Source organism: Trichosurus vulpecula, chromosome 8 (assembly GCF_011100635.1).
Source record: "Trichosurus vulpecula isolate mTriVul1 chromosome 8, mTriVul1.pri, whole genome shotgun sequence".
In the NCBI taxonomy this organism is placed as follows: domain Eukaryota; kingdom Metazoa; phylum Chordata; class Mammalia; order Diprotodontia; family Phalangeridae; genus Trichosurus; species Trichosurus vulpecula.
The window spans coordinates 163,740,223-163,765,848 of record NC_050580.1 but is presented as its reverse complement, the minus strand read 5'-3'; the positions used below and the strand labels follow the sequence as shown (position 1 = coordinate 163,765,848).

The 25,626-nt window shown below is 36.1% G+C and overlaps 1 protein-coding gene and 1 pseudogene across 1 annotated transcript in view; both read right to left on the bottom strand.

The window, feature by feature from the left end:
• Window positions 1-7,707: 7,707 nt before the first annotated feature.
• The window catches only part of DNAAF4 (dynein axonemal assembly factor 4), a 123,948-nt gene continuing 106,029 nt past the window's right edge, over window positions 7,708-25,626 (bottom strand). The window contains exons 7-9 of the mRNA XM_036736156.1: window positions 16,670-16,823; window positions 12,735-12,840; window positions 7,708-7,814 (exon numbers count right to left, since the gene is read on the bottom strand). Of these exons, the coding sequence (XP_036592051.1) occupies window positions 7,708-7,814; window positions 12,735-12,840; window positions 16,670-16,823 (367 nt within the window). The remainder of the gene's footprint in view (window positions 7,815-12,734; window positions 12,841-16,669; window positions 16,824-25,626) is intronic.
• Window positions 20,296-21,491, bottom strand: LOC118828370 (annotated as a pseudogene).

Sequence of the window (25,626 nt, the reverse complement as noted above, 5' to 3'; positions counted from 1 at the left end):
CTTTCCAAATTTTCAACACACTCTATGAAAATACTATGTATATTAATGAGGAAATTTTCATTTTGGAAAAATGTGCATTTAAAATTAGGGCTAAAAGTCATTCACATAGCAAAAATATTTGGACCAGGTTGGAGATACTTCAAATGAATAAACCAGGTGGTTAAGGTAATTGTCTTCTTACCTGAATGACAGATCTTTGATTTTAATGTTTCTTACCCCACCCCTGTAGAAAATTATAAATAGCATTTACCTCTTAAAGATAATCTATTCAGAATAGGTGAAGTAAATAAATATAATAAAAGAAATTAAATTGGATATATCCTTATCTAAGCTATTTCTTTATGTTTTGGATTTACATTCTTCAAAAGAACTTCAGAATGTTTTCATTATTTCATTTGTATGCAAAACACCCTTGTTATAAGCTGCTCAAGCAAAATAATGAAGTGGAAAAGAAGAATTTGCTCCCATTCATTTTCAGATTTTTTAATCTTTATTTTTATTTTTAAAAAAGGCAAAATTGCAAATTAAACAAAACCATAAGGTATTCAGTGTGTCATTACCTGTGTTTCTAAAAATACATGTTATTCTGTGTTTGATACCAAAAGAATTTCACATTAACATGAAATAATTCTATAGAATTCTTAGTAAGCAGTAACTGATAAACCCTCTCTTTAATGTGTAGATGAAAAAAAAATGTTATTAGAGTTAGGATAACAGGCTTTTGAATGACCATAGGAGGAAATTCTGGGTAGGGGAGGAGGTACTCAGAACATATGAACTCCTTTCAGGCAAAGTTTTAAAAGTTAAAGCATTTTCATGGGAAGCCCATAAGTCAAGAATAGAATAGTTGCAGAAAGAAAAATGAGAGTAAATGGTTGAATTTGACAGACTAGTTATATATAACTCACTAAACCAAATAGTATCCACAAAGTATCTGACATAACCCATCATTATACACAATCACTGTACTATAAAATGGGAAAATTAGGAACCCATGAGAAACCCCTAGCTACTGACAAGCACCTCCAGAAAGAATGGACTCAGATCTCTTCGGCATTTAGCAGATATCCCTGGGGCCCTGTGACTCCTCCAAGGAATGTCAATAGATAGGACCATCCCACTGAAGGATAACCTGGCAGACCCTTTCTGTGTAGCAGATATCCCTGGGGCTCCGTGACTCCACCAAGGAATGTCAGTGAGATTATCCCACTTTACTATAACCTGACTGTATCTTTTGACCAGCCAGGACCTTTGTTCCTGTTCCCCCCACCCTGTGACCTGGCCTGTAAGTTCCAGGAGATAATTAATCACTGTACCCCCACATGTCCTATATAAGTCAAGCCATCACCCCAACACATTGCCATTGATTTGTGGCTGCAGCCCCGATGGCCGCTGGCTAATAAATTCTCCATTTAAAACTTATACTCTGTGGCGTGTCTCACTCACTTCTGGTACAATAGTACCACATACCAAAACAACCTCAGATCGCCACTGGCCTCCAGTATTAAAGATCTCACACAGTTAACCATAAATTGGTAAGTGTCATTTCTAACGTAGATAGAAGCTATACTAATGCTACTATCCTGTATAATAATGTTTTCAAAATATTTCCATTTTATCATAACTATGTGAGGTAGGTGAGGAAATGCTTATCATTTGGCAAATAAGGGAATGAAGGTATAAGGAAGTTATCCAAAGCAATGGAGAAAGTGGTGGAGCCAGGATTTGAACCCAGGGCTCTTAAAGGTCCAGAGAATAACAACCAAAATGCCCCAAAGATTATCTTCATTGCAAAGAACTCTAAAAAATTGAGTTCTTTGCCTGTAGATATGATTACTTCTATATTAGTAATATAGAAGAAACAAGTTTATATTCACTCTGTTGAATACTTATAACAAGGATTTAACCCTTGAAGCTTTAGAGCTAGTTTTTAGACAAATAAAAATGCTTTACCAAAGAGTAAAGTAGCAAATATACTCTCTTGAATAATTAAGTATTGTATTATTCCAAAAAATAAATTTATGGATTTCATTACCCCAAAAGGTGGAAACTGCTGCATGGTATTTAGATAAATTAATGATGCATTTCCAGCATTTTGACACTGATAGTATGGTAACCAACTAACTCCTCCCATAAAGTACCACAAGGGACAGATTGGGGCAGATCATGTCACACATCCTAACCTCCTTAGCCTCTGTACCACTGTCATAATATTGTATAGGATGCATGACTCATCTGACTTGAAACATGGCATTTCCAATAATTGTGTTCCAAGATGGAGCTAGGTGCCACAGTGGATAGAGCACTGGGCCTAGAGTCAGGAAAATCTGAGTTCACATGTCACTTCCTCACACACCTAGTATCTGTGTGACTCTTTTGGGGAGATAGAGTAGGAAAGTGATCACCTGAGGGCTGGAAACAAAGAGATGAACATTTGGGAGAGAGCAGGAGCTCTGTGGAATGTCTTGTTGAAATAGATCAGACCTCTCCCTCTTCCTTTCAGTCTCATACCTATAAACTGCCTTCCTACTCTTAAGTCCAGAAGCAAAAAACAGTAGGACCTTATCCAAATTCAAAGTGATGGGGGTAACTTCTGCCCAATACCTCCATATTGTGGTAGTAAGTCTCTAGCAATAAAGTCACCAATCTTGAACAGCTAGCTGCCTTTCTTCCTTTTTTTTCAGCATTGGTTCCCCAAGTCTGGTTCCCAGTCTCTATGTTCCCTTAAACTTTCTAAAAGAAAACTTCTATCTCAAATAAATACTAAAAAGCACAAATAATATTTCTGGGAAAGGCTTAACTGCTAACTCTTTGCTTTTGCCCAAATTAGTCTTGCTAGCAGATTCAGATTTATCCAGCTTTCCTATTTTCCATAGGATAAGAGAGTTCCAAATCTTCTCATGGATGTATTTCTACTCCAAATACAGAGCTTCATCTAGAACAAAAGGTATTCATTCCTCCATCAAGGAATGTCATTATTGGTTTTTTCCACTTTTCCTTTATTTTTCTATAGCCTTACCTACAACTCCTGGAAGAATGGCTTTTTCACTATTAGACACAAAACAAAAGCCTACATTTAAGAAATGATATTTTAGGGTTGGGTTTTTTTTTGGTTTTTTGGCCAGGCAATTGGGGTTAAGTGACTTGACCAAGGTCACACAGCTAGTATGTGTAAAGTGTTTGAGGCCAGATTTGAACTCAGGTCCTCCTGACTCCAGGGCCGGTGCTGTACTCACTGCCCACCTAGCTGCCCCAAGAAATGATATTTTAGCAAAACAAAGAGTACGTGTAATTAATGCAGTGGTAAAAAGTTTGGATTAAGGATTTATTGATCTTGCTGAAATCAGTATTTACCTCAAAGGTTTACATGAAGTATGGTTTAATTATTTAATATACCCAAATAAGTTCCAGAAGAAAAGTACCTTAAGAGAAGCATGTTGTTGTTTTTTTAAAGAACATTTTCTCAAAGTCTATGGAGAGTTTCAACGAGCATACTAAGAATAGATTAATACACTGTTTAGATATTACTGTTAGAATGCTAATAGAAGCTAGTGTACTTGGGTATTTTACTTAAGATTGCATGGCCAGAGAGGTTTTCCCAGGATAAACATTTCTTAACTCTGGATAGTATCAAAAGATATATGATACTCTTTGTCATTTTGTCAGCTTCAAGACCCCAGTCAGAGACAGGTTTCTGGCAAAACACATAAGTGTTAAACCTATCTCTCTTCTCTAGGGATATTTCCCTCCCACCACAGTTGCTTCCTTTCAACTGTATTCCCAATAAATATAATCTTAACTAGCACTTGCCAGTAGTTACTATTGCTTGTAAAAGCAAAGTAAACATTTAAAACAAAGGTAAACAAATTCTCCTCTCCTCTTCCTCCCACCCCAACCTTCCTAAAAAATAGGCTTTAGATTCCTGCTATGGAACTGAACTGGAAATATCTATAGGGTTACCACTTTTGTGTCAGTACATGATGGGAAGGTAGAAAAACAATTTCCACAGCACAGCTTCTGTCCTGAGAACACCTTCATGCTAAGATTGGCACAAGCAGCCTCCTTCCCAGAGTGCTGACCCCTTTGTGGAAGTTGCCCCTGGCTGTTCCTGCTCTCTCAGTTCCACGTAGCTTCTTACAACTTCCCTTTCTCCAGCTCCATGTAACTTCCTAAAGTTTTCCTTTCTCCACCTTTATGCTTCTGCTCCTCCCTTCGGGAGTTGGCTTCCTCTTTGAACCAGTCTCTTCCTTTGAATCTGTCTTCAAACTCACTTTTAAAAGTCACCCTGAGGAATAGTTAATTATTCCTAATCCTAAAGCATTGTTTCCTTTTTTTTAATTCAGTCGAGGAACTCACTTTTTTTTATGAAGTGGTGAATGTTTTCAAGACCACTCCCTTAAAAGAGTATATTCTGACTTGTGTGAGGAAAGAGCTAAAATATTTGCATTTATTTAAAAGCACTACTCTCACCTTGGAAAACTGAACTCCTTACATGTTTATTAGGTTGAGAGGCAGCATGACACAGTATATAGTTGGATTGGCCTTGGAAAACTGGGTTCAGACCCTGCCTGTGACACATATTGGCTAAACAACCTCTTGGTACCTCATGCAACTTTATCATATAAGTTACAGATGAATTGTCAATCTACATGGGTGGAAGAAGTTTCTACACTGGGACTTCTATGGACAAATGAAATCATAGACTGTAGAACAGGAAAAAAAATTGTTAGCTTTAAGATGTCAATTTGGAGTTTTGAAACTGGTGACTTTCAATTGGTGTTTTAAAAAATTCATAGGACTGATACAAAAGGATTCTCTTCCCTTTGAATTAGATATTTAAAGTTAGCAACATGGGGGCACCTAGGCGGCGCAGTGAGTAGAGCACTGGCCCTGGAGTCAGGAGTACCTGAGTTCAAATCTGGCCTCAGACACTTGACACACTTACTAGCTGTGTGACCGTGGGCATGTCACTTAACCCCAATTGCCCTGCCTTCCCCCCTGCAAAAAATAAAATATAAAATAAAGTTAGCAGCATTAATTAGGGGATCAATGTTTTTCATACTGTCAATGAAATGGACTTTTCATCACTATTTAATTATCAACTACTTCAAACCAACTGCATACAATTCTCTTCCAAGATACTAAACATTTAAATCCATTTACTCACAATATAAGTACTCTGTAAATATAACTGTTTACTTGATGAGTTAACACCAAGTAGTATTTGTAACAGAATGAATAATACAGGTCTTGTTATAAAAAGGCACACATAAGGGGAAGGTTGAAGTTATAAAGACTTCATGGAAATTAAAGCAACTACTTACCAAAAAGGGATCTTCAAGTACTCATGGAATACAACCACGGAATGTTTCATTAGTTGGGGATGTGTTATGAGGTTCCTGGAGCACAAGTTGTATTGTTACTGTTGTTTCCTCAAGGCAATCTAAATTCTTTCAAGTAAGGCCTTATTGTCTATATTTAGAATTCTGGGCAATTTCCTGTATTATGGTATTCAGGGTTTTAATTTTTTCATATTCGTCTGAGAGACTTCTTATCATAAGCTGTTTCCATGTATCCTGTCTTCAAAGTCAATCATTTTTGCTTATATGTAATTTATATATTCTTTTAACACTGCTGACTTTTGCTTCTAGTTTGCCAGATTTTTCTCTACTTCAATATTTTTGTGTTCCGAATCTGTTAATCTTCTCTCATTTCTTTAGTGGTAACCTTCATCATGGATTCAATTTTTACTAATCTGCCAAGTGATTTTTAAAAATTCTACACTAAACACTCAAAGCTCTGAACTATATTTTTAATTTTTCTTTTACAGTTTCTTTCCCTTTTTTGTAGCATTGTGGAGTTTGTTATTCTATGCTTTCTTGGAAATGTATAATATTTTATAATTTGTCAAGCATTGGTTCACTTTCCTTTGTTTTATAATAGTTGTTGAGAACTTTGATTCTTTTTGAGAACTTAAATTATACTCATCCTTTTGGTTTTAGGATCATATCTGTTGATTTATCTGATTGTGCTCTGAGCTTTTATTGAGGCTTTTTTTCTTGATACAATTGGTCTTTCACCCTTTTAAAAAATCCCATCACTCATTTCCTGGTTCCATCCCTTATGCTGGTGGGCACAGCTCCAATGCTGGGCTGCAAGGCTGCCTCAGCCTAAGTTAGAAACTATCATTTTCCAACCTGGATCCCTGCTATTAGTACCCTTTTCTTCAACTGGATACGGCTGCCTGTGCTGGTACTCTGTCTCATCGCTTCCTTGGGTTGCTTCCTTTCCTTCTTATGGCTGGGAGTCTGCCACTTTTTATGGAATTAGGGTGTTCCAGGCATTCTTTTCAGTCCTGGGTGTTGCTCACCTAGGATTGGGTCCCAGGCAAAAGGCAGCTTGTTTTTAGCCCCTCTCTTCCTTCCTCCTCTGATTCAGCTACAGGTGGTTGGGCAGGGACAGTGTCCCCCACTACTACTTCAGAAGGGGAGGGTGGGGCATGATTCTCAGTAGAATCTTGGTAGAATCAAGGTAGATAGGAATCCCAAGATGACCCCTTTGAATTAGTTTATCCTCCTGCATGGGCTGCTTAAAAAATTAGATTTCTCCAGTGTTAATTCATAAAGATTTAACATCGTAAATGTTCTTTCTTTGTCCTGTGGATCTGAAATGTAATTGTAATGACTTTGTAATGTTTCTGTATGTGGAACATAATTACCTTTTTTTGGAGTTGAAGGGGTTTGGAGAAAGTGACCATTCACTATCTTGCTGCCCACGTGACCTAGATGCCATTCTATGATTCTCCTTGAATAAGTGTCAGATGATTAAATTATGATTATTAATTTTTCAATATAAAAAACCTTCTTTAAAAAAACCAATGAATGGTGACATATTGTAAAGGGAAAATTTAAACATTTTCACACCACAGAGAGGTATACAAATTACATCATGATGCAATTTGATAGACAACACATTATTCTGACATCTCACATATGATGTGAAATCTTCTTATCACTTCAATTTTCTACTGAACATGCCAAGAAAATTTCAGTGTTTCCGATCATTCTATTTGAGTGATATGAAGTGTGATTGGTTTTTTTGCTAACCTGTCTATAACTAGATCCAGAGGCAACGTTGTTCAACCAGTTGCTTCTCTGGGCTAAGCCAACTTAATTTGCCACAGTGGTACTAAAAGAGTATTAGAAAAAAGCTAGGGGATATTCTGTGTTTTAGGATAAATAAATAAAAATATACACATCACATGCAAAAATAAGTACTTATCTGACTCAATAACTCTGTTCCTTTATTGGTAAAAACACAATTTAAATGAAAACATTACAAACTATGTATTTTTAAAAATAGATCTCTGATCAAAATTAAACCAACTCCCTAATATTAAACACCAAACACATGTTTAGTTACTTGGGCAAGCTTTAACAAGGAAAAAAAGATAAATGTATAAATACTTTAAAAGCAAAGAATTAAAATGTAGTATTTTTTTACTTTGATTTATTTACTCAAAACTTGTTCAACTTGGATAGCTTGTTTTCTACAACTTTATATTTTGCCTTCTACAAAAATTGTAGAAACAATAAACATTAAGTCGTTCGGCAGTATGAACTAGAATACAGAAAAAGGATATGAGGGCCTTCGCCTCCTTACTACCAACATTAACACACAATATCTAGCTGCTCGGAGTATTCTTTATTATTCTAGTTCAGTTCCTTGGATTATATTCCGAATCTTCTCAGCATCTTTTTGTACAATTTTGTTGGATGGGTCAATCTTAAGTGCTGCTTCATAATCCTGTAAACCTATATTCATACAGTAAGGGGCAACAAAACGTATATTTTATAGAATATATAAAACTATCATATATATAAATACACATACACACACAGAGACATACATATACGTGTATATATAAAATACTTAGTGTTCTACAGAATTGTGTCTAAGTAGAATACAGAAATATAGTTCTCACCAGACACCAGTTCTTAGCAGTTTCCTGCCTCTCTCATCTATTTATTATTGCAATCTCCAGGGAGTCTTGTATTTCATAACAATTATAATGAGGCCTTCATTCAGGTTAGGTAAGGAGATTATCTACTTGTGAGTTTAAAATAACTTTAAATTTGAAATCAACAAAGCTATGATGCATCATTAAAATTTAAAATTTTCAAAAGAAAATTTTATGGTGCTTTTAAGTGTGCCCTTACCCATTGCCCAGCAATCCATCTACACTTGTTACTGTCCTATTTTGTTCCCCTCAATAACTGTTTCTTCTCTCCAAATGCTCTCCTTTCTCTTTAAGCTATAAACCATACACATCTCCCTAAAGGGAAAGATATTGCTTAAGAGCTTTAGAAGAGAAATACCTCAAAACCCCTAGTCTACTCCTTGCAATTTTTGAATATCATCACCCATTTTCTCTTCCTTTCTTTCCGCTCTCAGAAGAAAAATTTTCTTATTTAAGGCCAAACCCTTAATTTTGTCTCCTTCAGGTCTCTGATTCCTACATTCCTTTTCTCCTTCATGCATCTTTGATCACTCCTGCTCAACTGGCTCCTTCCCATGTGCCTAAAAACATGTTCACTTTTCTCAATGCTAAAATAGACATCCTGGGACTCATCTCTCTCAACTCATTACAATCTTCTTCCTCTCTGCTACCTCACTGTTAACTTAGTGCCTTGCACAGAGTGGTCAGTTGCTTGTTGATTTGAACTGAAACTTCCTTAAAATGTTGTCTGCATCCTGATATAAACATTTTGGAGAGCAATATGGGACTAGGCAATAAAAATCATTGACTGGATTATATCTTTTGACTCAGCAATTCCATCCCTAAAATTTTATACTAAAATATCAAAAAGAGACCTATCTATACAAAAATATTCAATGTTGCTTTATTTATAATGCCAAACTTGAAAGAGCCTATACATCAAACAATGTTCTTAGTAGTGTTTGAATATCCAAATTGTCTGAATAATTATCTGAATAAATTATGGTATATTAAAATAATTAAATATTATGGGTCCATGAAAATAGAAAATATAAATATAAATATAAAGACCCATGTAAAGTTACTTAAAGTGAGTTCAAAAGAACCAGAACTGTATACTCATTGACTAGAAATATACATATACTTATATTTTTTTCTTTTAAAATCACCAAATAATAACCAAAAAATAACCCAGAATAACCAAACTTCAGCTAAACTTGAAAGGTAACATAGAGTAACCACATTTTTTGTTTGTTGCCTGTTAATTTGATTAATTCTACTTTGTTAAATGCTAAGAGTTTAATGAAGATTTTATTCCTTATTTTTGTGTTTATTTGTTTTTGTTGCTGATTATTAAATTTTTTGTAATTGTTTTTGTCTTTACTCAATGCCTCTATTTCCCCCACAGCACCCCTCTTCTTAATTCTTTATAATCTGATTTCTATCCTCAACATTCTACTGAAAATTTTCCATCCAAAGTTACCAATGATAGATAAGTAAACCAATGGATAGACAGGCAGATTAATATCATATAGATTACACATTCATTATATGCCAGGTCTTGCACCAAGCCCTGAGGATACAAATATTAGTACACAGGTAGTACTTGCCTCACCACTATGCTAAGTTTGTGTATGTGTCACATCCTCCTACTTAAGGATAAGCACCAAAAGGACGGGAACTGTTTTAATTTAAACCTTTTATCTCCAGCTTTGTGCACTACACATAGAACTGAAGAAATGCTAATTGAATCAAATCGATTCACTGAATAAGAGATGGTATCTTAAAAAATTCTGTCCCTTTAAATTATTTATGGAATAAATACATTTTAAAATACCAGTAGAGTTTCCAATTACCACTGTTCATTGGTTCAACAGCTTGGCCAATGTAGAGAGAGATGTATTCATATATAGTGGCCAATGGATTAAGCACTGATGTCAGGAACAGGTACACTTTGGCTGTGGTTATAGACCTAACAAGCTAAGAATCAAGGTAAGTAACATATTGCTTGCTTCTACTTTTAACTTTCTTAGGATTTCAAAAAGTTTGATCCAAAAATGCTTTTTTTTTTAATGGCTACTTTCTGCCTTTAGAATACTTAAGATGATACTAAAAATAAGGAATGTAGATCTAATTTGTTAACAATGAATTAGAAGGCTTTGGTTTAAACAATTCCCTTAAGAGGACAGAAACTAAATTTAGAGAAAGTTAGAAACAAAGGTTAAAATCAGGGTTAGCTTTGATGGATGAGCTAAGATACTATTCTCTATAACTGCATAACTCTATAACTGCTTAACATAGTCTATTGGAGGCCTTTCAACTCGAAATAGAGAATTCTCAATCACTATGTGACAAAAATGGAAACTCAGAAGGGGGCCTGCTTGGAGCTGATTGGAGACCAGGTAGGAGACAGGGCATTTGCCCCTTCTCCAAGATGTAGCTGGAAACCATTTACAGATAAAGAAACAGAGGTAGATGGTGGTGCAGTGGATAGAGCACTAGGCCTGGGGTCAAGAAGATAAAAGTTTAAATCTGGCCTCAGATACTTACTAGCTCTGTTATGCTGGGCAAGTCACTTAAACTCTACCTCAATTTCCTTATTTGTAAAATGGGTCACTACCTTGCAAGGTTGTTGTGGAGATCAAATGAGATAACATTTGTTAAAACATAAATGCTTATTCCCTTCCCCTTTGCCCTGGGAGGTAACAGTCTTATTCAAGATTACATAAGTACAAGTAGCAGAGGTGGGGTTTCAGCATAGGTCTTTTGAATAGACATTAAGATATTAATTCTTCCTATTATGCTCTGTTGACATGCCAAATCCTCCTCCACAATATATCTCAAGTCTACTTCCCTACTCTCAAATCTCTTCCCTCTTTTTCACTTAGGCTGTCATCATCCTAGTTCAAAAACTTATCTCTTACCTGGACTTATGTAATAGCCTTTTAACTCATTTTCATGCCTTTAGCCTCTCCTCTCTCAAACTGATCTTCCTAATAAATGTCTATCTACCCTCTGCTTAAAAACCTTCTGTGGCTCCATACTACCTTACTGGAGAAATTGTTTAGGCTAGAAATCAGGACCCTCCACAAATAATTTTAACCTACTTTTCTCGTTTTTATTCATTCTACTCTTAAGTTGTTGTCCCTGATTCTATTCTGCGCCGTCCTGCTTCCATGCATTCATGTAGGCCATCTTCGATGCCTGGAATATACTTTCTCCTCATCTCTACCTATTAAAATCCTTTTCCTTCAGGACCCAGATCAGGTACCACCTTCTCAATGAAGCCTCTCTAAGTATACCTGCTGAAAGTGATCTCTACAATCCCCTTATCATAGTCTACTTTACATGAAGTAGGCTTCATGTGTTGGATTCATTCCCTCTTTGCAATTAGATTATAAATTCCTTTAAAGCAAGGACCAACTCCTTTTTAATCTTAGTATTCTCAGCAATTACCAGTGTTCTGTACATGGTATATGCTTAATCAATGTTTATTAAACAGGTAAATTTCAACTGGATAACATGAAAGAAAGTAGGAGACGGTATAAGAGTAGGATTTGAATAACAGATTACCTGGGTTGGTTACCTCTGGTGGAGAAAGAAAACTTTTTTTTTATCACCTTATAATTTACGCAGTGCTTTCTTCACTCTGAGGGAGGCAATATAAATATTATTCTCCTTTCAGAGATGAGGAAACTGAAGCCCAGATAAGTTAAATGACTTTAGGTCTTAGTGGCACCCAGTTCTTGCCAAATCTAAATACAGTCCTCTTTCCACTGTACCACATCACAACTAGGAAAAGGGCCACAGGATCCTAGGATTATAGCTCTAGAACTACAACAGACTTGAGAGACCATCTAGTCACCTTATTTGGGATACATAGAAATTGAGGGCCAGTGGTTATATGACTTACCCAAGGTCATACTACAACCCATGTCTTTCTGAAACCAAGTCTGATGCACTTTCCAATGAACCACATTACATCTAGGAAGAAGGGCATTCTGAAAGAGAAACTTGGCTTCTTCCAGAATTTTACCTTGAGTTGGTAACACCTGAGACAACATGGGATCGACAGACTGCTGGCCTTGAAATCAGATTTGGTTTCAAATCACACCTCTGATACTTAGCTTTGTTACTATTAGCAAATTTCTGACTTTCAATTTCCCTTTTTGTTAAAATGGGATACCAAGACCTATAGTCAAAGAGTTGTTGTAAGATTCATATGAGATGATGCATATAATGCATTTTGTAAACATAAAGTGCTATATAAATAAATGCCAGTTATTATTACCTGGGTTTTTATGAATAATAATTTAATTTCTTCACAATGATTATATCTATATATAGAGGGTTAAATTGTAGATGTAGTTTCAAATCAAGCATTTCAAAAGTGGGAACCATATAGCAAATCAGAGTAGTGGAATTTTTCTGTTGTATCCAATTTGATCACACATATATAGATTGTGGTCAAATAAGCCCAGTACTTCCTTCTTTGTATTTTTGCAGGGTAGGAAGATGCTAAATGATTATTGGTTATAATCTATATTTTTATTATCTATATTTTTCTATAAATGTTTTTTGCTCATTGGCATTTTGTTTTCTTAAAAATCTAAATCGAACTGAAATGTTTTTGAAGTAAAGTTGGCAACTATAAAAAGCAAATGAATAATCAGTATTCTAAAATCTATATTTACATAAGACACATAAGACAAGTTCTACTAAATCAAATACCTACCTTCTACATATAACTCTAGTTGGCAGAATGCTGTTCCACGCCTCACATGAGCTTTCATTCTTGCGTTTGCATTGTCTGCAACATGTGGTGTAAGTAATTCCAGGGCCTTAAAAAACATACACACAGAAACACACACATAATGAATATAGGGACCAAGGACTTCCCATCTAAACTTGAACAAAAGCCTAGCCAGAAGCCTAAACTCAAAACTAACTTCAAATCTTCATACTACCTTTGGCCACACCATCCCCATTCACTCTCCTGACCAGGGGAGAAATTAATTTTATTAAGTAAATTAACAACCCCAGTTGTTCAGAATGTAAGGCTAACCTTAACGTGAAGATTTCTTTCATGATATGGCTTATGATTTAGAATGTATCTAACTACAACTCTTGGGTGTCCTCATTCTATAGCTGTGTTAAAATGACCATTTGTAACCTTTTGTATTACTTTGTGCTGCTCAGTTGATAGAATATGGTTTATCATGGGGTCATAGGACCTGGAATTGGAAGAGGCCACAGATCATTTAGTTCAATCTCTTCATTTTGTAAATGAGGAAACTAAGGCTGTGAGAAGGGAAATAATTTGGACAGCATTACACAGCTAATACATGGCGGAGCTTGGATTTTAACCCTTGTCATTCAACTCTAAATCTATTGTCATTGGATCTTCAGTGAACTATATTAAAATCTGTGAGTTCTTTTGAGCTTGTTTGGGTTTGTTTATTTCCTAGTTTTTAAAACTAGAAATCACATGCATAATGAAATATCATATTCAGTTTATTAATCCTCTTTATTTTGTTAATGTATGTTTTCTGAGATAAATTTTTTCTTTTGCATCTAAGCTATATCCAAAAAATGTGGAATGTTTTCTCATCAGCATCATACTCTTTTACAATTTGTTCTTTGACCCACTCATTATTTAGAATGTCATTTATTAAGTTTCCATTTAAGTGTTTATCTTTTGCTTTTGTTCTGCACATTTATTAGTATTCTTATTACATTGTGGTCTGCAAAGGATATGTTTAGCATTTCTGCTTTTTTACATTTATTTAAAATATTCTGTACTCTAACATTTTGTATAGTTTTATTACAGTATCATGTGGTACTGAAAAATATGTATTAAATTCTTTAGTGTTCCCATTTGACAGTCACTGTAATTCGTTTTAGCTCTAAATTCTTCAATAGTTCAATTCTATATTTTTTCATTCTCTCTCAGATTTGTCTAATTCTAGAGAGGAACATTAAAGTTTCTGACAATTATTTACTATGTCTTTTTGCAATTCAGTTAAATTTTCATTTAAGAATTGAGATGCTATGCCATTTGGTGCATATATATTCAGTAGAGAATTTTATTTGTCTATGGTTCCTTTAAGAATAATGTTGTTTCCCTGTTTATCTGTCTTGAAATTGGGAATTTTTATTTTCGCTTTTCTTGATAGCATGAGTGCAAATCCTGGTTTTTGAACTCTCCTGATACATAGTATAGAAGCATATTTAAAATCTTATTTCCATTAAAACCAATAATATTAAGGAGTTTTTGTTCTAAAGCCCTTTCCCAACTCTTGGGAAAAGATCCTTGCAAAGGTAGGTAGTAGGTCAGGACAAAAGAAAAAAAGTGAATGGATTAAAGGGCAATTTCTTCTTTTTATTCCCTGCAGGATTTAAATTAGGGTTTACCCCCAGTGGAAGTACCCTCTTCCATTCCACCCAAGGCTGGTACTCTCACCACCTCCTATTCAATGTAGCTTCACAAATGGGATAGATCATTGGGATGGAAACCATTGGTTCCCTCCTGGCACATGGTTCAAGAAGAATGAGATGGCAACTGGGTTAAGAAATTCTGTTAACCCAAGATACATTCTGAATCTCTTCTTTGTTTAAGAGTCCTATAAATGTTACCTAAACCTTTGAAGCAGAGAATCCTGTCACAGAGCATGGGAGAATTATGCTAGCTAGTATATTTTTCTCCCCAAGCTAAAAATGGCTTGAATGTAGATTAATGTTAAATTAAATAAAATCATTTCTGGAAGACATCCTTAAATGCAGAGTACAGTTTCATCATTAATATTCAACAAGGATATATTTTGTTCCAGACTCACATTTTTATTCTGTATGTATCTTTACTCCAGAATCTCAACTGGTTAATTTAAGGAGTCTGACTAGCAATGAAATGGCTGCTATGAACACAGTCCCTAGCAGACAATAAGATATCTGCCAGACTGTAACTGGAGAAAAGGAAAACTAGTAATTATCATAGCAGTTTCTATTCTGTATATATCCTGTTGAACTCAGGAAAACAGGGAGAGTGAATCACATTATGTCTACACATAATCGTAATTTTCCAATAACTGATGTATAGATTGAGATAAAAATGATAAAGTTATTTATAGCTTCATATATTGTATAGATGTATAAATACTGTAGAACTAATGTCACTGATACATATAGCAAAAACTCAATATTATCATATGGTTAACTGATAAGGCATGTAAAATAATACTAAACACGATTTCTACCAAGGTATAGCACAATAATTTCAATTAAGAGTAATAAAAATTTACTCTGTTGCAAATATGAAATGCAGTTTGTGACCATATCTCTAAAATTTTAATGCTACACATATGGCAAATTGTTTACATTGTCATCTTTGGGTATTGCAATGAGTTAGATCCTAACCAAATGATTATAAACTACTGGGCCATTTTCTAGTAGATCAGAGATAGAACATAGGCCAATTTCTTTTGATATATAGGCCAGCTGCTTCTAGAAGAGAAATGAATGTGGCTGGTAGATTTCTTTGTAGCCTGCAGGAAGTAGCATACCCCTCCCCCCAACAAAGAATCTGTTCCCTAGCTGTGCCCCCCAACAAAGAAAATTATTCCAGATGAATTGTTTTTGGCTGCTTCCCAGAGTCCAGATGAGCCTAGATGAATCCTAATAGTAGTGCAAATAAAATAATTTCTATTGTACATTAATTTCTCAGAAAATTTATGTTGTTGTTGTTGAGTCATTTCAGTTGTGTCCAACTCTTCATGGCCCCATTTGTGTTTACATTCTACACTTCAGTATTCCCATATGGGTTTGGAAAATTTACAAAGATACTGTCTTTTTTTCATCCCAGTGCCATGTACATATGAGATATTGGATACGTATTGAACATTAAGTAGCTGAAGTGCTTAGTCTCACACACACATACATATGAATGTATGTATTTTTGTGGAGCAGCAGCATTATAGAGGAGTGGCCTTAGAATCCTGAAAACCCAGGCTACATCCTACCTCTGCAAATGCCATAGAAAGAGCACTGGATTTAGAGTCAGAGGACCTGAATTCAGATCCCAGCTCTGCCATTTATTACCTGTATGACCTTAGCAGATCAACTTCTATAAGCTAAAGACTATCAATCCTTAAGATCTCTTCTAGGTCTAAAAATTTATTATCCTATGATAGTAATAAAATATACTTGCTCTGTGACCTCTTAAGGCCCTAACAATTCCCCAAATCTGTAAGCTACAGATAAATTTCTGATCTGTATTAACAAAAAAAGAGATCCATAGAAAAAAATATGTATTACTTTTATAGATTTACTGATTTCACAGATCAGCAAATTTCTAACAAATGTGAGGCCTCCAAAACAATCAGCTTTTGCTCTATTTTTTTTTTTAAGCAGGGCAATTGGGGTTAAGTGACTTGCCCAAGGTCACACAGCTAAGTACATGTGTTGAGTGTCTGAGGTCAGATTTGAACTCAGGTCCTCCTGACTCCAGGGCCAGTGCTCTACTCACTGCGCCACCTAGCTACCCCTTTTGCTCTATTTTTAAAATGATATTTAATGAGTCCTAGCAAACAAAATATCCTTAATCTCAATTATTTAAAATTATCATGAGAAGCTATAAATAGAAAATTAAGAACATAAACTATTATGACAACCTACCTTGGAAGAATCCTCAATTGTCTTGTGTAAATTTTTAAGTTTGAGGTGACAAGCAGCACGATTCAGATACAAGGAAGGAATCTTGTTGTTCAATCGAATTGCCAGGTTATAAGCATTAATGGCTGCCAGGTAGTTTTCTGTTCCAAACAATTTGCTAATGAAATGACAATTAAAAAGAAAACTAAGTAACAAATCATTTAGATTAACTAGGAACACACAGATATTCATAATAAATATTTAATTTTAAGATGGCCAATGATCTTGAAATTCTCTTTAAATAAAAAAAGATAAAAACTGCACCAAAACTTTTCGAATGCTCCATATATAGGAGAAATAAAACATGAAGGTCTATTGTGTCATCTTTAAAAGTAGCAGAAGGACACATTTGTGAATACAACTCAAAATAAACATAAGTGCTTAATATGTTCAAAGAACTTTGCTAGTTAATGAGGATACAATGGAGAATAATGAAAAGGAAAATATTTTGCCCAAAGTAGAAGTGTACTGTGGATGTACACCATTAATAGCATTTATCAATAAGCATTTTAAAAATCTTTTTATTTCATTTATTTTTATTTCAACATTCACTTTCATAAGATTTTGGGTTCTAAATTTTTCCTTCCTCCTACTCCCCCCTACCCAAGACTGCATACAATCTGATATAGGCTATACATGTATGATCATATTAAACATTTCTACATTAGTCATGTTGTGAAAGAAGAATTAGAACAAAAAGGAAAAACCATGAGAAAGAAAAAAACAAAAAAAGAGTATGCTATGATCTACATTCAGACTCCACAGTTCTTTCCCTGGATGTAGACAACATTTTCCACCATAAGTCTTTTGGAACTGTTTTAGATCACTGCATTGCTCAGAAGAGCTAAATTTAACAAATTCGGTCATTGCACAATGTTACTGTTACTGTGTACAGTGTTCTCCTGGTTCTGCTCACTTCAATCAGCATCAGTTCATATAAGTCTTTCCAGGTTTTTCTGAAGTCCACCTGCTCACCTCAATAAGCATTTATTAAAGAACCCATCCCTTTGTATATAATTCATCCCGGGCACTGGACTAGGTTTGCTTTAGTCAGATTTGTCCAATAATACTTGCAATAAGAGAATATTAGCACCATTAATGTTGGACCCACAAAGTCAGCCATCATTATTTTAAACAAAAAATAAAAGCAAGATGACATTGAGTGAGGCATTATGTTTGTGATGTTTTCATATGCACCACATGTATTCTTTTAAAAATAAATTAGTGAAAAAGATAATGTTAATTTATAACCTACTAAATAGCAGAAGACTTTGATGAAATCACTGTTGAGTCACAGCCTGAACATAAATTTAATGTGACTTACACAAATGTAGACTTTATAAAACCTGATTCTGTTGAGAAAGTCTTCAAAGTTGTTGCAGTCTTATATTAACTAATTTTGAAAAAAAAATTCACTATCACCAGCTTCAAAATATGCTTACTGCAACAAACAAAATAAGGCATACAATTCTTAGCCCCATCACCTTAGTTTGTGTCAAATCTTAACTTAAAGTTCTCGAGAACCAGTGAAATTCTCCCAAGTCCTAGGAGCATTCTCAGGAATATTACAGCCCAAATCCAGAGTTCACAGTTCAAAAAAAGAGTACTGCAAACAGAAAGAAGGAAGCCATAGTCAAGATCACACAAGATTCAAGAGTCACCAATCGATTGATCAATCATTAAAAGGAGTGGAGAGCTTGGAATGTGATATTCCAGAAGACAAAAGATGTAGGCTTACAGCTAAGAATAACTTACCCAGAAAAACTGAGTATAAAACTACACGTAGAAGAAAAAGTTGATCTTTAACAAAATAAAGGACTTTCAAATATTCCTTATCAAAAGAACAGAGCTGAGTAGAAAATGTAACATACAAACACAGGAACCAAGAGAAGCAAAAAAAGGTAAACTGCTTACATTATTATATGAGGAGATAATATATGTATCCCCTCCAAACTTTATTATTATCAGGGATCATAGATGCAGTCTAATTAGACAGAAGACCTGGGAGAGATTCTGTTATCTTTTGATTATCTCAAAAGAAAAAAGGAAGAGGAATACACTGGGGTAGGTGTGAAGGCAGAAGAAGAATGGGGAAAATTTATCTCATTATATAAATGGGGTGTGCACATAAAAGTTTATATAACAAGGAGAAACTGGGGGGGGGGTGACACTTGAACCTTACTCTTATGTGAACTAATCAAAGAAGGGAGGAATACAGAAGGGAGTCAAAGAAGGGAGACATACAGAGATGGGTACAGAAATATATTTTCACCCAAAAGGAAAACAGAGAAAAGGGTTAAGAAAAAGTGAAGGGAGGATAAGACGAAGGGTGGATCAAGGGAGAAATTAGTCAAAAGTAAAATGAACTCTTCAAGGTGGGTAAGAAAAATGAGAAGATAAAGCATAAGAACAGGATAGAAAGAAATAGACAATTAAAAATCATAACATTAAGTGTGAATAGGATTAACTCATCCCATAAAATCAAAGAGGATAGCAGAATGGATTAGAAACCAGAATCCAACAATATGTTATTAATAAGAAATACACTATAGGTGGAAAATATACACATAGAGTTAAAATAAGGGGCTGGTAAAGACTATATTAGGCTTCAGCTAAAGTAAAAGAAAATTGTAGAGGTAGCAATCATAACCCCATATGGAGCAACAGCAAAAATATGCTTAGTTAAAAGAGATAACCAGGGAAACTACATTTTGCTGAAAGGTACCATAGGCAATGAATTATCAATACTAAACATGTATGTGCCAAGTCATATAGCATCTAAATCCTTAAATTAATTATAGGGAGAAATAAGTAATAAAACTATAATAGTGGGGACCTCAGTTTACACCTACACTCCCAAGACAGGTAAATCTAACAAAAAATAACCAAAAGAAAAGAAAGAAGAAAGGACTTTAATAGAATTTTGGAAAAGTCAGATATAATTGACCTATGGAGAACATTGAATGGGAACAGAAAAGAGTATACCTAGTTTTTTAAGCTGTACATGGAACCTTCACAAAACTGACCATGTATTAGGGAACAAACTGAACTCCTCACTGCTACCCCTAGGGGCAGATCCCCTTCTATGTCTAATTTGGACATGTAACCTGGAACTGGATAGTGGGTATGGGATGACAGATAGTAACTGTTCCCGTACACTGTTAGTTCAGTGATTCCCTGCAATCTCTTCCTGCTCTGGTGCTTCCAGGCTACATACCCATTCCCAGCACTCTTTCAATCCCTGGGCATTGGCACATGGCACAGTCCTAGCCAGACTCCATCCCTAGTGTACACAAACCTATCTCCGTAAGCCAATCAGGACTGGAAAAATAATTCATGATTTTTTCTTAGATTTCTTGATCAGAATTTGATCTGGTACATTTTCTAGATCTTTGTGATGGACATATAGTAGAGGACTTAAGCTGTACTTCTTCCTGATATTCCTCCATCTTGACACTAATTCTAGAGTTATATTAATTTTGAAGTCCCAGTATTCCCAAAGACTAGGAACTGTATTTTGGTAAAGACTAGGCTGGGACCCCATTTAGAGTATGAGTATGTACAGATAGCATTCCTAAGAAATTAGAGCTTCATTGAATACTAAGTGCTTTAGCTGCATAACTCACTGAACAGTTTGCCAGTTTTGATATTGGCCCAAATGAGCATAATTCAAAAACAAAAACTTCACATTCATTACATTCTTCTAGAGCTCTGTGATAGCATTTAGTAACAGATCAAGGCAATGTCTCCCAAACATTGTGTTAATTGTATTTCTTCAAGTAATTACTAGAAGATATAGGATCTAATTGTTCTGTAATACTCATGAACATTTTATCAATATGTTTAAAGGACCTATAAATTTCTTCCTGGATTCATGACAGTAACTGTAATGGAACCTTTGGCCCCAATGACAGAAATTAGAAGAAGCCATGAGATTAATGACACAGTGGTTAGTGTTGGGCCTAGAGTCAAGAAGATTCATCTTCCTGAGTTCAAATCTCGCCTTAGACAATTCCTAGCTGTGTGACCCTGTGCAAGTCACTTAACCCTGTTTGCCTCAGTTTCCTCATTGGTAAAATGAGCTGGAGAAGGAAATGGCAAACCCACTCCAGTATCTTAGCCAAGAAAACCCCAAATAGAGTCACAAAGAGTCGGACACAACTGGAAAAGAGGCTATTTGTGGAGGAATCGTCTATATTCCTGTTCTTTTAACTCTCTTAGAGTTCCAATCAATATAGGAATGATGGTTAACTCAACTTTATGGATTTCTATGGCTTCAGCATTATAAGGAAAATGAATTTCAATACTGTGTTCATCTTCACCTGTCTGCAGAGACATGCAACTCAATCATTTCTATATTCCATAGTTCTCCACAGATCTTTTTAGCAATATGAAGGTCATACAGAAGTGTGTGTAAATATACACACATGTGTATATAAATGTTATATAATCTATATTATATATGTCATGTTATATAACATCTTACATATATAACATACAATATATACAGAACATATACATGAACATATGTTAAAACATATGTAATATTATCTTTGATATAAAATATATACATGTATGTGTATATAAAATATATATATATGCATAGATACATGTATACACAAATATATGTATATACATGTACTTACATACATAATCTCCACACTGAAAAGTACACATCAAGAGAAGAGCACATGATGGGAGGGCCCAATGACAAATATTCCCTTAGTAATAGATGAATCCATTTTTTTGTAAGCATGTGGCGCAGAACACCTATGATAAGTATATCCTGCAAAAATTGAATCTAGCAGGTCTTTTTGTGGACTATACTTGTGAAAGTCACCCTTCTAGTTGTACATTCAGATGAGAACCTGAGACTATGTATTAACTTCCAGCCCAACTGATTTTTCTGGCAGACTACTCCAATGGACATCTTGGAGCCTGTGCTGCCTTTGGTGTACAAGGATGAATGAGGTTCTGGGAACAGCATAGGGTGAGGGCAAGGCACTGCAGCCACAGCAGCCCCAGGCCAGAACTTATAATCATCCCAAACTTCTTAGTGGCATACACACTTGCAATTTAAAAAAAAAATGTGTCCTGGTGTTGCTGTGTGGTTCTGAATCACAGAACACCAAAATCTCTGAAGAATCAAAATTTCAGGGGACTTAAGAGGATAGTGAAGTGATGTATGCTCTGTGTAAGTAGGTTACAGCATACTACAATGTATTTGTACATTAAAATCTCACAAACAAATTCAGACAAGCAGAAATATTAAATACATCTTTCAGCAACCATAATACAATACAAATTATATTCAATAAAGGGCCTCTCAAGCAAAGATTAAAAATTGGAAACTAATATAATCCTAAAAAATGAGTGAGTGAAAGAACAAAACATAGAAGGCTTAGCTTAAAAGGGCCAAGGTCTTCCAGTGCATCCAAGACCATCTCCAGGTGTCCTGATCCATATCTGGCCACTGGACACAGATGGCTCTGGAGGAGAAAGTAAGGCTGGTGACTTTGCAAATCCCTTCCTCACTGAAATCCAAGTCACTTGCATGTCATGGCATCACCTCCCTGATATCATGGTGTTTCAACAATCTGGCTAGCAGCTGCTTGTGTGGGTGAAAAAGCAACACAAGCCCAACAACAAGAACGCTGCAAACCCAGGTTCTTTTGATCTGTTTTACTAAGGAAAGTAACGTTAAGGGGTTAACAATCTTACTTTAACCAACATACAAATATCATTCACTCAGCTCAGGGGGAAAAGCCAGCACCCTGAGCTTCACAGCAAATACAAACAGAGCAAATAAACATGAATCCACAGATAGATTTCTGTCTGACAAAATCACAATATACAGTTACCACAGAAGCATCAATATCTGGGTTTTCTTCAAAGCCAGGGAGCTCATAACAAGGGCTGGCCCAGAGTCATGCACCACTCCTGCTATGGCTCAGAGCTCCAAAAGAGAGAGCTAACCTTTGGGTTTATATATCATGTTCAGGGTCAAAAGGGAGTCACACATGAGACTCACCCACGTGACCTGAAAGTGTCACAAAAATGTGACTTGAACCCACATGGTCTAAAAGCCTCTGATGTCACAAACATGTCACTCAAACCCATGTAAACTAAGCTTTCCCTTAAGGCAAGGAGGTCATCAAGGACTCCTAATTTAATAAAGGATATAAAGGCCAAACTCTTCAAGGGCACTTGGTTGAACAAGTGCTAAGAGCCCATCTTGACTGCCAATACACATGGTCCTCTTTGAGAATGAAGGAAAAACAACAGAAACAGAAAAAATGAATAATAAAGTTGTCTGAAGGAACAAAAGATCGAGAATATAAAGAAAATTAATGGGGAAAAAAGAGAAAGGAAGGCACTGAGTAGTACCAAATCTCACACTATACTATAAACCTATAATCATCAAAACTATTTGGTGTACTGGATAAGAAATAGAAAGGTTAATCTGCAGAACAGTTTAGCTACAGAACATACCTAAAGAAATGAGCATGGAAACTTAGTGCTTGATGAATCCAAGGATCCTAGCTATTGGGGCAAGAATTCACTTTTTTGACAAAAACTGTTGGGAAAACTGGAAAGCAGTATGGCAGAAACTAGGTATAGACCACCATCTCATACCACATGCCAAAAAACAAGCTCCAAATGAGTACATGAATTAGACATAAACAGTAATATCAAACAAATCAGAGGAACGTGGAAAAATTACCTGTCAGATCCCTGGATAGGGGATGAGTTCATGACCAAATGAGAGATAGAGAGGTTCATTGGAGATAAAATGGGAAAGTTTGGTTACATAAAATCAAAAAGTTTCTAACAAAACCAATACTGCCAAAATCAGAATAAAGTAAGGAAACCAGGAGGGAAATCTTTGGAGGAATTTTGTCTATAATGGTCTCATTTCTTTTTTTTCATATTTTATGATTTCATATTTTTAGTTTTCAGCATTGATTTCCACAAGATGTTGAGTTACAAATTTTCTCCCCATTTCTACCCTCCCCTGCCACTCCAAGAAGGCATATATTCTGATTGTCCCATTCCCCAGTCAGTCCTCCCTTCTGTCACCCCACTCCCCCATCCCCTTACTTTCTTGTAGGGCAAGATAGATTTCTATGCCCCATTGCCTGTATATCTTATTTCCCAGTTGCATGCAAAAACAACTTTTTTTTGAGCTTCTGCTTTTAAAACTTTGAGTTCCAAAGTCTCTCTCCTCTTCCCTTCCCACCCACCCTCCCTAAAGCAAGCAATTCAACATAGGTCACACATGTATCATTCTGCAAAACACTTCCCCAATAATCATGTTGTGAAAGACTAACTATATGAAACACTAACTATATTTCACTCCATCCTATCCTGTCCCCCTTTATTCAATTTTCTCCCTTGATCTTGTCCCTTTTTAAAAGTGTTTGCTTTTGATTACATCCTCCCCCTATCTGCCCTCGCTTCTATGATCCCCCCCTTTTTATCCCCTTCCCCCTACTCTCCTGTGGGGCAAGATACCCAACTGAGTGTGTATGTTATTCCCTCCTCAAGTCAAATCCAATGAGAGGGGAGGCAGAGCCAAGATGGCAGCTGAAAAGCAGGGACTAGTGTGAGCTCCCCACCAAGTCCCTCCAAAAAACCTATAAAAAATGGCCCTGAACCAATTCTAGAACTGCAGAACCCACAAAAGAGCAGAGGGAAGCAGGGCTCCAGCCCAGGATAGCCTGGATGGTCTCTGGGTGAGGTCTATCCTGCACGAGGCTGGGAGCAGAGCGCAGCGGAGTAGAGCCCAGCATGGGTGGCGTGGACCAACCAGACCAGGACTTGGGCGGAGCATGCCCTAGCACCCTGAATCAGTGAGCTGCAGCAGCTAACAGACTTCTCAACCCACAAACACAAAAGACAACAGAGAAGGTTAGTGGGAAAAGCTGCGGGAGTGGAAGGAGTTTGTGGTTTGGCTACCGCCCCGGGGGCAGTGGAGGTGGGGCAGCTACAGAACTACAGCTGCAGTTGCTTCCGGCCCCAGGCCCACCTGGTAGGAGGAATTAACTGGCGGATCAGAGCAGGAGTGAAGAGCCTGCTGAAGATCTAAGTCCAGTCCGGGTTGGGGGTTCTTGGGGAAGGAGGAATGCTGCTGTGGCAGAGCTGGCACATCCCCCCAAGCTTGGAACATAAAACTCTTTACTCTATAAGCAGTCATACCCCGCTGAAAAACTCAAGGGTCAAGTTAGTTGGTTGGGAATATGGCCAGGCAGCGAAGACACACCCAGATTCAGTCTCAGACTTTGGAATCTTACTTTGGTGACAAAAAAGACCAAAACACACAGCCAGAAGAAGTCAACAAAGTCCAAGATCCTACAACAAAAGCCTCCAAGAAAAACATGAACTGGTCTCAGGCCATGGAAGAGCTCAAAAAGGATTTGGAAAACCAAGTTAGAGAAGTACAGGAAAAATTGGGAAGAGAAATGAGAAGGATAGGAGAAAACCATGAAAAACAAGTCAATGACTTGCTAAAGGAGACCCCAAAAAATGCTGAAAATTACATTGAAGAAAACAACACCTTAAAAAATAGACTAACTCAAATGGCAAAAGAGCTCCAAAAAGCCAAGGAGGAGAAGAATGCCTTGAAAGACAGAATTAGCCAAATGGAAAAGGAGATCCAAAAGACCACTGAAGAAAATACTACCTTAAAAATTAGATTAGAGCAAGTGGAAGCTAGTGACTTTAGGAGAAATCAAGATATTATAAAACAGAACCAAAGGAATGAAAAAATGGAAGACAATGTAAAATATCTCATTGGAAAAACCACTGACCTGGAGAATAGATCCAGGAGAGATAATTTAAAAATTATTGGACTACCTGAAAGCCATGATCAAAACAAGAGCCTAGATATCATCTTTCAAGAAATCATCAAGGAGAACTGC